Source organism: Bremia lactucae, linkage group LG3 (assembly GCF_004359215.1).
Source record: "Bremia lactucae strain SF5 linkage group LG3, whole genome shotgun sequence".
Lineage (NCBI taxonomy): Eukaryota > Oomycota > Peronosporomycetes > Peronosporales > Peronosporaceae > Bremia > Bremia lactucae.
In genome coordinates, this window is record NC_090612.1 from 1,533,208 (window position 1) to 1,547,135 (window position 13,928).

Here is a 13,928-nt window from a genome sequence, read left to right on the forward strand (position 1 = left end):
AACGAGCTTCGTATCCTATCCGAACTAATCAGACGGGCAAAGTTCAAAAGAACTTATTTCGTGAATTGACGGACGCTGCGGTGGGCAGGGCACCCACAATACAGTCCTGGGAAGCGCATATAAAAGCTAGCACACACTGTATTAAGGTGGTACGTAAACGGGAAAAGCAGCGCGGAAAACGTTATCTAGCGAAACTTCGTAAGCGCAACCGGCAGCAGTTTGTAATACGTCGACCGTGGGTGTCCCAGCCGATTTATAACGCTTGAGCCTGTTATAGCCGAGAGCACCTCTGCTTCTGTAAACGGTCGCGGCATGCACTCATTGTCCAGAACTGTTATGCGTTGATCCGGCTCGATTATCGCAAACTTTTGCAGCTCTTCCGTTAGGAGGTTGTTAGACGGGATTCAGTGACTCCGACTCAAGGTATGCGCCCATTCTGAGGCGAATTGATCCATCACCGATGCCCTGAGCGGAAACGTCGGACCGTAACGCGCTTGGAGGGAAGTTATGTGCTGGTCCCGTTCCTAGTTGGCGACCCGCTTGTAGGACCAGCGGAGACATTCCGTTGACCGCATTAACGTCTCTCCAAGACGCACTAAATGAGCCTCCCGCATCTCTTTCAGATTGGCACCCTGATGGTCTAAATAACGAATTTTATAAGGATACTGCGGCGCTAATGGTACCGGGACTGGTGCAAATTGGAAACCAAATTATGGCTGGAGCAGAGCTACCTCCCTCTTTTCTCGAGGCGCACATTCTTCCTCTCCGAAAAAAAGGCGACCCTGAAGACGCCATGGATTACAGACAAATTTCTCTGTTACAAACAAGCTACAAGGTATTTGCGAAGGTGCTGGCTACCCGGCTACAGCAATTTCTGCCCAGAGTTATCAGCGACTCACAGCAGGGTTTTGTACATGGGCGAAGAATGGGGAACACAGTTGTGATGATTATGGCTCAATTGATGACAGCAGCAGACCAGGAAGATCTGACCGCCGGGCGAAGCATATGTATCTTACTTCTGGATTTTCGCAAGGCTTACGATACTGTCGACCGTGAGTTTTGTATGAAACTCTGCATCTCTTTGGTTTCGACAAACGATATGTCGACCTCATACGACAGCAGGACGGTGGCCATGGAAGTTGGAATCCGCTAAGGAGTGTGTAACAACTCACCTGCCGAATGAACTAGCCCTGAAAATGGATGTAAACAAAATTTCAATATTGGAATTTCGCAAGGCTTACGATACTGTCGACCGTGAGTTTTTGTATGAAACTCTGCATCTCTTTGGTTTCGACAAACGATATGTCGACCTCATACGACACATCCACCACGGTACGACGGCCAGTTTTGTGGTGAACGGGTGCAAGTCCTCAGCCTTACCGGTGGGGTGCGGTCCGCAATTCGACAAGGTTGCCCGCTAGCGCCCTTACTTTTATTGCTCGTGGTGGAGGTGCTAAGTCTAGCACTCAGGCAAGATCCAGTGCTCAGAGGATTGCTAACGCCGAACCTTGCAGGGCAAAGGCATTTATTTTCAGCATTTGTTGATGACTCAACACTCTACCTCGAGAAGGCAGAGCAGCTTCCACATGCTCTCAGTATTGTTAAAGCCTTTGGGGCTTTATGGGGGTTGAATGTTCAACCAGACAAGAGCAAAATCATGTTTTTGAATCCGTCAGTGCTTTAAAAAAGCTACATGGGCATAGATGTTATACCGCCAGGCGATACAACCCGATACCTAGGCTATGAAATCGGAACGGGGGGAATTACTGAATAAGAATTGGGCGGTGAGGACACAGAAGATTCAACGTCGCCTACCCACGGCATTACAGGTGGCGACAAGTGTGGCGAATCGAGATCTTGTCCTCAACACTTTCGTACTAACCTCATTGCTTTTTACAGCAAGTGATTTCGACATACCTCAGTGGGCGACGACAGAAGTGACCAATTTATACAAGCAATTTTTGTGGTTACACGCTACGACGACGGATAAATGTCGGCACAAAGTCAACCCGGGTCTGCTCGTGACACCAACAAAAGCTGGGGGCATCGGGCTTGTCGATGTGTCAGTCGCCGTCAAGACCCAACGAACGAAGCACGCTATTCTCTGGCTAACTCAACGTCGTGGCAGGTATTTCACGGCATGGCATCAATGGGCATACCGTGGACTGTCACACGCAACAGAGATAGCGGATTCGCCAATGATGGGGGGACACCGACAACCTTCTCACATGACTCAAACTCCCGGGCGAGATTTACAGCGGACGCAAGGATAATGGCTCGCCCCAACACCGGACCAGGTGGAACGAGTCACATCGCATGTTGTTGCACACTCAGAGCGGTTACTGCGGAGCGCAGGCAGCTGGTGGGAGGAAGACGAATTTGTCGTATCCTACTCCTCTCCATTTCCAACGTGCGGGCTCAGTGCGGGTGATGTGCCAGAGGAGATCAGGCGGTTTTGGTCCACGTTTAACTGGTCACCCCTGGATTTCGGGATCAGCTCGGCGACATGTTAACCAGACATGCATACGACAGAATCGAAGTCTGTACCCATGGCAAGACCCAGCATCTCACGAACTGGACCTGCGGAATTTTTCATCACGTTACCCAGACTTCCCCACCATCCCCTACCCCATACGATGGCGAAATTACGGCGGTGGGCTACAGCTCTTCTTCGTTCTTCGCCAGACATACCTATTGGATCAAGCCTGGGAACGAAACCACCACTGCGACCCGACATGCACCAACGGGTCTTGCGCCATACGTCTGGAGTTACCAGGGCGGTGGAGTTATCGTGGGCAAACCACTGGGCGGTGTGCACAATCCAACACAGCAAATAAATCTGCTCCAGCAGAAAGATGGCATACATTGGAAATGTATGGGGACGCTTCCGGTACTCGAGGTGTACTCTACGGCAGACCAGCAGCCAGTCCGACTCGAATTACAGGCTAGTGGCTTCGTCTTTGAGTCGTACCCACAGCTCCACAGATTTCCGTGGTCGGTCTCTGACTCAACGCCAAACAAGTCCGTCTCTGCTGCGCTGGAACGGCAAGCTTTCGAATTTCACAAAAAAGGCTTGGCCAGACCTCTCAAAGTCTTTCTGGGCCGTTTGGAAGCATGAGCACCCACCGATGCTTGGTAACGTGCAGTGCTCACCCAAACACCTCGGCAAGCATGGGATCATAGTAATGGTCTGACTGATTTACAAGTATGGACTGGGTATCGGACAGCAACCAGGCAACTTAACCTCCACCATGCTGGGAGAGCCGAGAACAACGACTGTCGGAAGCGACCGGGCTGCCCGGGGGGAAAGGATACACCAGCTCATATATCTGGGAGTGCTCGTACGGTAATGCACTATGGGACAAAATAGTGGGACATTGGACAGGTGAGCGAATATCAAGACAGCCAACTCAGCATTTCTTTAATGCGTGTGCTAGTCGACAAGTATACAATGTACCACCGCTTCGAACAGCAAGTCTGGAGGGCCGCTTCCAGGACGATCGGATAGTGGCCGAACGAGTTTGGAAGAGAATGTGGCACATTCTACTGAGTCACACAAAGCTGTGGACCGACAGGAAAAAAGCCGTCTACAAAGCTGCATTTACTGAGCTTTCCGCAACCACGCAGAGCTTTTGGGCATCTTGCGTCTGCCAGCTACGTGCAATAGCAACCCGAGAGCACCGAAAAGAGTCATCTGCCATTATGGGCGCTGTGCTGTTTGCCTGCATCGAGTTGCTTGAACGGGCACCAGAAGGGTCCTTAAGCCTGTCTGGGCGCAGCCAGGGTCTGCCGCCGGAAACCGGATCTGAACTCATGGCTCCGCATTTACCAGAGATATTGTACATAGTTTAAACCGTGTTAATAGACCATCTGATCACAAAAAAAACGTAACTTCTTACCGGAGCCTTGTTAATATTTCAATCAAAGTTATCGCTGTGTATATAATATGCAACGAAAATGTTGCACAAAAATTTAACGTTCCAAAATATGACTGATGTCTTAATTATAATAAAATGTCCAAGAAAGATAAGATTTAGGTTTATAATCCCACTCTGATTGTGATTTTTGACAGGACACTATTAATCTCCTCATGTCTTGGTTACTTCCCTCAGTTTGATATAACTCTACATGACTGGCAAATTTCCAAGATTTGAATGTAACGGGGTGTCCCGTTACATAAGTATTAATTATTATCACGGAATAATAAGTATTATTTCCTATGAGAGGAAATAAATAAAGAAGTACAAAATAATTATCGGTATTGATTTTGACTTAAACTGTTCCAATATTTCCAATTTGGGTAATATTGATGCAATATACATTAGCTCTATTGATTGGTTGATTCAACTCTAAACCAACCTCGCCAATCGTTTTAAGACACGATTGTGCGGTGCGCAAGGAGGTGCCATACTTAATTATTAACATAATAAGTTCAGTAGTAGATAGAAGATCGTTACGTATGAAACTTAATATATTTATACAGTTTTACTTTTTCCCTAATTATAATCCTTTGAATAAACTTTGGTAGCTAAAGCCCCTTAGCTACTTAGAAACCTTCCTCTGTAACCTTAAGTACGCGTAGTTTTGAGGGACCTCATCTACACTGAAATCAGTATAAGGCTGAATAGTTGTTATCAGTACTTCTGAAAGGTGCCCCGTCACACCTGTAAGCACTTTGTAGTCTGTGCAACGACTTACGCACGTTCCATCCAAACATGTCCATGTTGGACGAAGAAGGAGGGAGCTTCTCAGCCCCTATAGAATGTTATCACGCCACGCGTGAAGTATTTACTCATTTGAGTGACCCTGAATGGAGAGCAATCGAAGGAATGAGTTCGGTCGTAGGCGGGCCAGCCGTTTGCGCTATGCTGCACACTCTGGGAAGAGATGAACACCATGCGACCGTAGCCGAAGTTTACTTCGGAGATAATCAATTGTCAACGCTAGAACCGAAGCGGTTCTTGCGTGACCTGCGTAGTGGCAAAGTCAAGCAGATCTGCGTAGTTGTCACAGATGACAACTACGTGGCCGATATTCGGTCGGCAATAGTATTTTTCTGAGAACGAACGAGTTCTCAGTAGCTCATCAGAGGCGCTAGTAGAACAAGTGTATAAGCGCCTACACTAGATCCATTTATTACTAAGACATTTATTGTTCAGTTTCCTCTTTGGAACTTATTTCCAAAGGAACCTGGGAACCTTTGATCACAGGTTTCTGGGGACTTTTTCCCACAGAAATTATTTGGGGAGTATCATCCTCAACTGCCTCTAGCTGTGGTTGCTACCACAGCAAGATCCTCTACGATCGACTCTCCAGTGGATCTAGGACTTTCGACCTGCCTCTTGTAGACAGGCATTTTAAATTTCCTTGGATGTTGCTATTCAAACACGTATCCGTGTTTCGTACCACTCAACTTATTCGAGTGGTCGAACCTCGACGCTGCCTGTGCTTGTGCATCGAACTCCACATTGGATGGGTATTCACACTGAGGCCGTGCAAACGACCGAACCACATTTGAGGCCATCGCAAAAATGAAATTAATCGAGTATTAAAGAAAAATGGGACTCACTCGTAGAACATCCACACGCTTGTAGACGCTCCAAGACGTTCAAAAGATGACCATCTGATGAACGAGAGACACGCATCGTCACGTCTTGATGCTGCTAGATTATGCATGGCTCGACATTTCTGAGCCATGGTAATTCTAGGATGACATCAAATTTGTTATCCAAATCTAGTACGATGGAATCATCATCGTACTGTTTTCCTTTTAACGTGTATTAAATACCAACTACAGGTTTCCTTACTGTTACAGATGCGCCTGTTTCTAGGGGCACTATCATTCTCGTTAGAGGAAAATCGCGCTCAATCAAGCTTTTGAGTCTGCGATCGTCTAGCGATTTGCTTCTAATAAATTATACGACGGTCCACAATCGACTAGGGACTTAAGTGGCAACTTATTTGATACTTTTATTTTCAGAATGGTGAGGTCAACCTCATCCCCTAGGGCAGTTACACACAGTTTTTGTGTGTGAGGAGCAATTTTTGTCAAAAGGCCTGCAATTTCTTTTGACGTTGCTGGATCAGTAGGGCGCTCCACACCTACTGACTTCGACCGTTTCTTTGACAACCCGCCTCGCCCTTGCGATTTCGCGACAGCGTCGAATCCGCATCCTCCACTGTTCCTAGCGGGAGTCAGTCTTTTCGCTCACTGTTTTAAAGGCACTGGCCGTGGAACACTACACTCAAGGCGTGGTGGCCCGTCTTTACAACGATTACATCATTGTAACCGTTTGTAACTTGAAGAGCGAGGTTTCTCGCTCTCTACTTTTGAGAGATCCATGGGTTCTGGATCTCCGTTTTCTTGTCGCCTCGGTGGATGATATGCACCAGAGTGGACGAAAGTCTGTTTCAGGCTGAAGTCCTCCTGTTCCGCTACAGTGATCGCTTGATCGAGCGACTCTAATTCTAGCCAGAACATGTGGGTCTTAACAGGTGCGTCTGCAAGACTTTAAATATACACAGTTACCTGTTTGTTCATCAAATGGATGACTAACGATACAACTGACCAGGTATCGTGTATGTTGGGCATATGCGTAAATGTCACGCTTGCTCTGATTCAAATTAAGTAGCTCGGCTCGAGCCCTGAATTCGGCATGTGGTGGCTCAAATATTTGTCTGAGCCGGGTCTTAAAGATCTCATACGACCCAAAGACTAATCGGTCGTGAAGCTTGTAACGGCTTGTGCCCCAAGGCCCAAGATTTGGCCCGTCCGGCTAAGTTGGACATGCCAATGTCACTTTCGTCGCAAAACATCACGAATACGACGAGCTTCTATGACGTCGTCTAACTCGACGAGCCATCCTAAAAAGGAGTCGCCTTAGACTGCTTTAAACTTAGAGACTTCTATCTTTAAGCTTTTGGATCGACGCGGAAGCGTCGGCCCGCTAGCAGTATTCAAATGCTGCTGTCTATACAGCTTCAACTGTTGAGCACACTAATCTCTCAACACCTCCGCGTGTAGAGAGCCTGCTAGTGAAGCAAGGCTATTTTCCCTCGGGCCGCGTCCTTTTCGTGTTGTATGAACTCGATGGACGAAAGGTCCTCAATGAGAAGACTCGGATTAAACGTTTTACGTCCCAATCCTGGGAGTCTTTGAAGACAAACCCTCTATATAAGGATTTAATATGATTTAAGGATGTCTTCTTTAAATTAGTACCGTGCGATTTGCCTAAGGATAAACGCACTCGACACGAAATCGACCTAATCCTAGGTTCGAAATACTGTGTCATGAAGCAATGGTCATTGCCTCATGAACAACTATTAGCGATCGACAAGTCTTTGCAGATCGCTTTCATCAAGCCATGTGGGCATTCAACCTCCCTACATTACTATATTTTCGTCAATGGATCTGATGGATAAATTTTATCAGATCCTCATGCATGAACAGGACATCCCCTTCATAGCAGTAAGCACTCCGAGCGAAATGCTATGGGAGTGGCTAGTTATGCCACAGGGACTAAGTAATGCCCCTGCGACATTTAACAGATGTGTAACCAGTCTGTTGAGATCGGTGCGAGATTTTGCACCGAGCATTATGATGACGTCTTCGATCATAGCAGAGCCATAAACAAAAAGTCGGATGTTGAAGTACATCAGACTCACGTCCGAAAGGTTTTTACACTTATGCGTAAGCACAAGTTGTATGCAAATATAAAGAAGTGTATATTCGCTGCAAGCGAAATACCACTTCTTGGGTGCATCGTGGGTATACATGGTGTACGCCCGAATCCAGAAAAGTCAGAATCATCACCGATTGGCCTGTGCCAGTGATGTAAAGGGATTTAGAAAGTTCCTCGATTTAGTGGCGTACCTGCACAAGCACTAACGCAATTCCGTGATGACAGTACATCTTTCTTCTCTGTTGAAAAAAAATGTTAAGTGGTCATGGAACGCTGATTGTCAACGTTTCTTCGAGGGTATCAAGCAAAGTTTGATGAAATACGCACTGGCTAAGTTTAGGGTCTATCTCTTTGGAGATAGACCGTTTATTGTATATAGGACCATGCGTCTTTACACACGGCTGTAAACAGTCCACACCTCTCGCAAAGAATGGCGAGATGGTTGTCTTTCTTTGCGGAGTATAATTTCCTCGTGAAGTATAAACCAGGACCACTTAACGTCGTCGCTGATGCCCATTCGCGCTGGCCCGATTTTGAGCCGGCTTCGCAAATCAACAGTGAGCATAAGGCCACTGTTGCAACAATAATTTTTCCGCCGTCAACATACTCGACGACGTTAGAAGAGCTTATCAAGAAGATAAGGCTCTTAAAGGGTGATGAATTACCTTAAAATCCATCCCAACAATTACTTAAAGGATTGTCGAAATTGTATAGATCCTCAACAGATCGATACGCAACACGCAATGGGTAACTGTATCACACAGCCATTCCTGGCGACACACCTCCTGTCATCATCCCCACCCGGAATGATTTGCATTTACGCATTATGTATGAGTGCCACGATGTGGTCATCGTGGACGTGAGAGACCTATCTCACGATAAGTCGCGACATCTACTGGCCACGCCAGGATGATTTCGTCCGCAAATACATGCGTGCTTGCGAAGTTTGTCAACGGGTGAAGCCCAGTGCTTCATCCCGTGCTCCGTTAAACCTCTGCCGATTTAGGCAGTCTGTATCCATAGACTTCGTCTTCAAATTTCCCGACGACGAACATGAGAACAATGGTATTCTTGTTTTTGTTGATCTTTTCAGCAAATGGTACATCTTGCTGCAGTACCGGAGTCGATCACAGCTAAAGGCTGTGCTCGTGCCTTTGTAAAACAACATTTCGACTCCACGGATTACCCCGCGAACTGGTCTCAGATCGAGACCCTAGATTTACGGCGGAATTTTGGCAAACTGTGTTCAAATTACTTGGAACACAGTTAAAAATGTCAACTTCTGATCATCCTGAATATTAATTATCAGGGAGAATTTTACCTCGCCTTTCACTTTCACATTTAACTGTGCTTTCACACAAAAACATTCGCCTGCTAATAAGCATAAGAGCACGACGAGCAGACCGTGCTCTTATATGGTAAGTCGTATTGATAACAATCCTTGCTTGCTACGAATGTCGTACCTCGCGACTTCGACGCACTTTAATAATTGGATTTTCTCAGCGGAAGAGCTGAAGCAGGTACGCAGTCTACAACATGTGAAGACCAAGCGAGCGCTGCGTACGGATATTGAAAAGTCTCAGAAGCTCGACAAAACGGCGACCAATGGCCGGAAAGCCCGGTCTTTCGCGGCATTAGTGCCGCGCTCGTCATCTGCTGTGCACGACGCCTCCGCCTCCGACTGGAATGACGATGTGGACGAGGATATGTTGTTAAGAAAGGAATCGGAAGAGAAATTCAATCTTAAATTGACACCATTGCTCGATTTCTTAGATGCAGAGCAGGAAGCAGTACTGCGGCAGTTTTACGAAGTAAAGCTCCAGGAGAGCTGCAGCGCTCGCTTCTTGCGGACATCAGATAAAGTAAAATGCTGCGCTATGCTGCTGTTCAAAAGATTTTATTTAAGCAATAGTGTGATGGAGTTCCATCCCAAGTATCTTCTTCCGACGGCCATCTACGTGGCTGGCAAGGTCGAAGAGCAGTATATATCCGTAGACACTGTCGCTGATCAACTTCAAGTGGACCACAAGGAAATTATTGGCCATGAAATGATTTTGCTTGAAGGCGTTCGATTTCAGCTTATTATGTATTACCCCTTTCGTGCTCTTCTTGGGTTCTTGGACGACTTTCGCGCCTTCGCGAAGAAGGTGCTCAAGATTGACTTGCCTGCAACGGTGCTGCAAAAGCTGCACTCCAATTCTACCGCAATTTTAAATGATATGCTGCTCACAGACTTGCCATTACTACATTATCCGTCTTATTTAGCGCTTGCAGCGCTGTGGAGTGTGACTGATGAGGTTGCTGCATGCAGCGCTGAAAAGGCTTGCGGACTTGCTAGCGCAGATATACTTAGCTACATTAAACGTAGCAAGATCTCGAAACAACAGCCTGGTGACGAGGTATCCGATCGAATTGCGCAAATTACGGAGGCATTCCTGCGAGCGCGAACAAAAAATGAGAAATGTAGTGAGGAAGCAATGCAGCATCACCGCAAGCAAGTGAAACAAATTTACAAGAAGCTCAAGCAATTCTTTGAAGACAACGATGTGAAAGACAAAAAGAAAAAAAAGAAAAATAACAAGAAGCGTAAGAGCGAATTCAAGGACGACAAGAACTTAAAAAAATGAAGAAGGATGTTGCTTAATTGCGTGAGCTTCTGACCGTGAATCGCTTGGAATTCGCCTCTAACATCTAAGGTAGGAGCAGCAACCCTGCAGTGCTAGACAGATCATAGTATGTTGATGTGGAATCTTTGCAACACATATGAATCCTCACTTCCATTGCGTGCCTAGTTGTGTCTCCATCATTATGCTACAACCTCAATTTTCCTGTTCTGCTGCCAAATTTTCACCTTAATGATTACACGCAATGTAAGCATTAGCTACTTCCTGTTTACAATATTAGTCCGTAATTACATACAAACATACGCAAAACCTCAACAATGGCGTGCTGTGTACGCCGTTCCAGCTTGCGCAACATTGGAGCGATGTCACGTTCCAAATCACAATTAGCACGCTGAGTTGCAAGTTCTAAATGATCATCATCGCTCTCGTTTCCAAACTTAGCATCCCCTTGATGTTTCTGCGCAAGTTTTTCATCTAAGCCACCGGACTCATTGCGGGGATAGGTTGCCAATTTTGTCTGCTGTGTCCCTTCGTCAACCTCAGCTGGCTGCAATGTGGCCGCGACCAGTAGATCAGCTTTCTCAATCTTTTCGTCACGTAATTTTTGAGCTTTAGCCTCGCGCAATAGCTTGAGCCGCTTATCGCGAGGTGTCGCACCGTCTGCAAGGTTGTTGCTCATTAACAGACTGGGGATTGAGGCCTTCACGTATGAGCCGGACGCTAATTACAAATTTGGTAAGAATTATAATAAGGTCGATAACATGGATAGCTTAAGATTGTAATATGGGCTTTAATCTGGTTTGATACACACTAAGATAAATAAACTAACTAGTGATATAGGTGAAATCATTAAAATCATATAAATTTATGGGCAACACGTATAGATGATAATAATCATGGTACACAATTTCAATATTCCTATCTCGCATCATTACTTGCTTTTAAATAATTTACTTAGTATTATCCAAATAGAAATGAACAGGATCTTTATAATATTAGCATTCTTGTTAGATACGAAAGTACAGCCAGAGAATCGAGGCTCCGACCGCGAGAAGCGATATTTCAGCGCCAATTTGTTCACCAAGCTTCTGCATAGCGAGAGGTTCATTTTGCCATCAGCATTTTCATCATACTTTCGAGCGTTTTCACCGCGTGCATTTCTCTTGCAATACAAGCTTTATATCTAGGAAGGCAGTGCAAGACTCCACGGAACCATCCCATTTTATTTGCTTAAAGCGTGCAGCATATGCAATACATCATTGTATGCTAGGAAGGCAGTGCAAGACTCCACGCGACCATCCCATTTTTATTGCTTAAAGCGTGCAGCATAACGCTGTACGGCCAAAAAATTGTCACTTTGATAGCAATAGCCACAGCCATTGCCAGTGCGGAAACCATGAGTACTCCGGAATCCCGTGGACCGATCACTTTGCTAGCAGTCAACGTTGTAAAAGGCCACGCAAATTATCGGCTGATAAGAAGCGATGTGCTAACTTTCTCACATTTTCCTGCGTTTCATATTTGCAGCACATTACGATCAACGCTCGTGCGATGACTTGTCATTCAAACGTTGTTGCTTGGCTCGATCGAGGGGCGGAATTTGATTTTTATTGCTGCGTCCATGAACATCGCGCATTGTTGACGCCCGCATATGCTTATACTTTCCTTGTGCTACAAGCTTCTCCGTTGTATCATCGGGCTGCAATTGTCGCAAGCTTAATAGGAACGGATGTTGCATCGCTTCGGTGGGGGCAATGCGCGAGTCCGGGCTGAACAAAAGGCAAAAACAATAGATCAATTTGACCGAGAATCAAGCGAAACATATTACGTTGATACGTACTCAAAATTAAGCATGCGCATTACGAGGTCGTGAAAAGCAATGTACTGCTCTGGATCATGGTTAAGTGTTCCATATTTGTCGGAATCGGCAAGAATTTCAGCTATAGTTTTCGTGTTGTCAGAAATCTATATAAAGACAACATTTCATTTGGAGTTATATCAGGTTGGGGCTGCAAAATATTGACTCACCACATCAACTCCTTTGGGGGGAACGACCTTATGAACCTTCAGGCGATATTCAACTCGCTTGATGTCGTCTTCAGTCGTCAAAATCTCATCAAAGTATTCTCGTCGATACGTAGAATTTGCGCGAGCAATAAGATCCCGTGGCGGCATGCCCAAAATGTTAACAATTCGATGCAACTGGTCTGCCGAATCATATCCGCAAAACAAAGGCTTCCCTGTATGCATTTCTACCAAAATGCAACCGAGACTCCACATATCAATAGCTGCGGTGTATCGCATGCCCAATAGCACCTCCGGAGCACGATAAAAGCGACTTTGAGTGTAGCGGTGAATCTAAATGAAGCAGAACCTATTTTCAGCACTTGAACGTTACAACCTGCGAAGCTTGGCATACCTGATTGCGAGAAACACACGAGCTGCCAAAATCGATAACTTTTATTGAGCTATGGCCATGCGAAACCAGCAATATATTCTCGGGCTTCAAGTCGCAGTGTATAACGTTGACGTTAGGGTGCTGCATGTACTCGAGTGCCTTGAGAATCTGCCGCGTAAACTTTCTAAGCAGCTTTAGGCTAATGCCGTGAAAATTAGTACCGCGCAAAACATCGAAGAGATTTGGTCCAAGTCGCTCAAAAACTAGACACTGGTGTCCCTTGTGCATAAAAGCATCCGTCATTTTAACTTCAGATACAGATACAGAAACCATTGTCATCGGTTAGTGCATCGCGTTGCTTGCTTTGTATTTTTTCAATACTTGCTTAAAAAAAACGTACCAATGTAATTAGTAGCGTCGTGTTGTCGAGGCAGATGGAGCATTTGTAAGATGTTAATCTCGGTCTGGGCCTGATTCGTATACTGCTGCTTTTTCTGAACTACCTTAATGGCCACGAGCTGATTAGTAACAAGGTCACGAGCTTCTACGACTTGTCCAAAAGATCCCTACAGTTAAAGGCAAAAGTTCAGTCGTCTATTCTAGCATTAAAAATCACAGCGACGCTTAGTTTGACGTACCGCACCAAGTTTACACCTGCGCACGAGGTAGCGGCCGTTGTTAAACGTCTCTTCACCATTTTCTGAGAAAACATAATTAGCAGGCATTTTTCTCCTCTTCTTTGTCGGCATGCCCGAATGCTTTGGATTGTGTTTTCTATAGTAATTCTGCAATGTAAACCCGTGGTCGATTACGTCACATCCCTCTCAACGCCACAATTTTTTGTGTCACACGCACCACATTGATGACATTCAAGGTGCGCAGAAGCCCACGCGATAGCTGGTGACGAGGTGCGTCTCTCAGCAATCGCCTGGTGGCTGAAGAGCCACAAGTGTTTTCCATTGCCTAATCCGACAGTAGTTTGGTGTCGGTTTGTGCGCAAGATCAAGTGATGCATTTCGCGGTTTTCTCACGAGGTTTTAGGTTTTTTGTGATAGACCTTTCTTTTGCATGTTACGTTTTTGTCCTACGTTTTGTAGCGCGGCTGACCATTGCAGCTTATCACATCGCATGGATTGAACGTGTCGTGGATTAATTCCGCAGCAATAGCAGTACTTGATGGCGATTAAAAATGTCGGCACCCATCACTAGGTTCGGTCAGCGCCC

The 13,928-nt window shown here is 45.8% G+C and overlaps 3 protein-coding genes across 3 annotated transcripts; 1 reads left to right on the plus strand and 2 right to left on the minus strand.

Moving 5' to 3' along the window:
• Positions 1 to 9,113: 9,113 nt before the first annotated feature.
• On the minus strand, positions 9,114 to 10,985 carry CCR75_009022 (uncharacterized protein; the record flags this gene model as incomplete). Its single annotated transcript, XM_067967069.1, has 2 exons — positions 9,114 to 10,533; positions 10,610 to 10,985. The coding sequence occupies 2 exons, from the start codon at positions 10,983 to 10,985 to the stop codon at positions 10,502 to 10,504; spliced, it is 408 nt and encodes a 135-aa protein (XP_067815300.1). The 3' UTR covers positions 9,114 to 10,501.
• On the plus strand, positions 9,137 to 10,309 carry CCR75_009023 (uncharacterized protein; the record flags this gene model as incomplete). Its single annotated transcript, XM_067967070.1, has 1 exon — positions 9,137 to 10,309. One exon carries the CDS (start codon positions 9,137 to 9,139, stop codon positions 10,307 to 10,309), a length of 1,173 nt encoding a protein of 390 aa, XP_067815301.1.
• Positions 10,986 to 11,492: 507 nt separating the features above from the next.
• On the minus strand, positions 11,493 to 13,685 carry CCR75_009021 (uncharacterized protein). The gene is made up of 7 exons (XM_067967068.1): positions 13,560 to 13,685; positions 13,343 to 13,489; positions 13,105 to 13,270; positions 12,726 to 13,012; positions 12,335 to 12,664; positions 12,147 to 12,271; positions 11,493 to 12,075 (listed from the first exon to the last, which is right to left on the minus strand). The coding sequence occupies exons 1-7, from the start codon at positions 13,662 to 13,664 to the stop codon at positions 11,844 to 11,846; spliced, it is 1,392 nt and encodes a 463-aa protein (XP_067815250.1). The 5' UTR covers positions 13,665 to 13,685; the 3' UTR covers positions 11,493 to 11,843.
• Between the last annotated feature and the right edge of the window lie 243 nt (positions 13,686 to 13,928).

Excerpts from the sequence above, each read along its gene's own strand:
- CCR75_009021 (XM_067967068.1), bottom strand. The coding sequence starts at position 13,664 with ATGGAAAACACTTGTGGCTCTTCAGCCACCAGGCGATTGCTGAGAGAC. Across the intron at positions 13,490-13,559 it reads CCTTGAATGTCATCAATGTG|AATTACTATAGAAAACACAA; the intron begins GTGCGTGTGACA and ends TTTACATTGCAG. Across the intron at positions 12,665-12,725 it reads CGTGTGTTTCTCGCAATCAG|ATTCACCGCTACACTCAAAG; the intron begins GTATGCCAAGCT and ends TGCTTCATTTAG.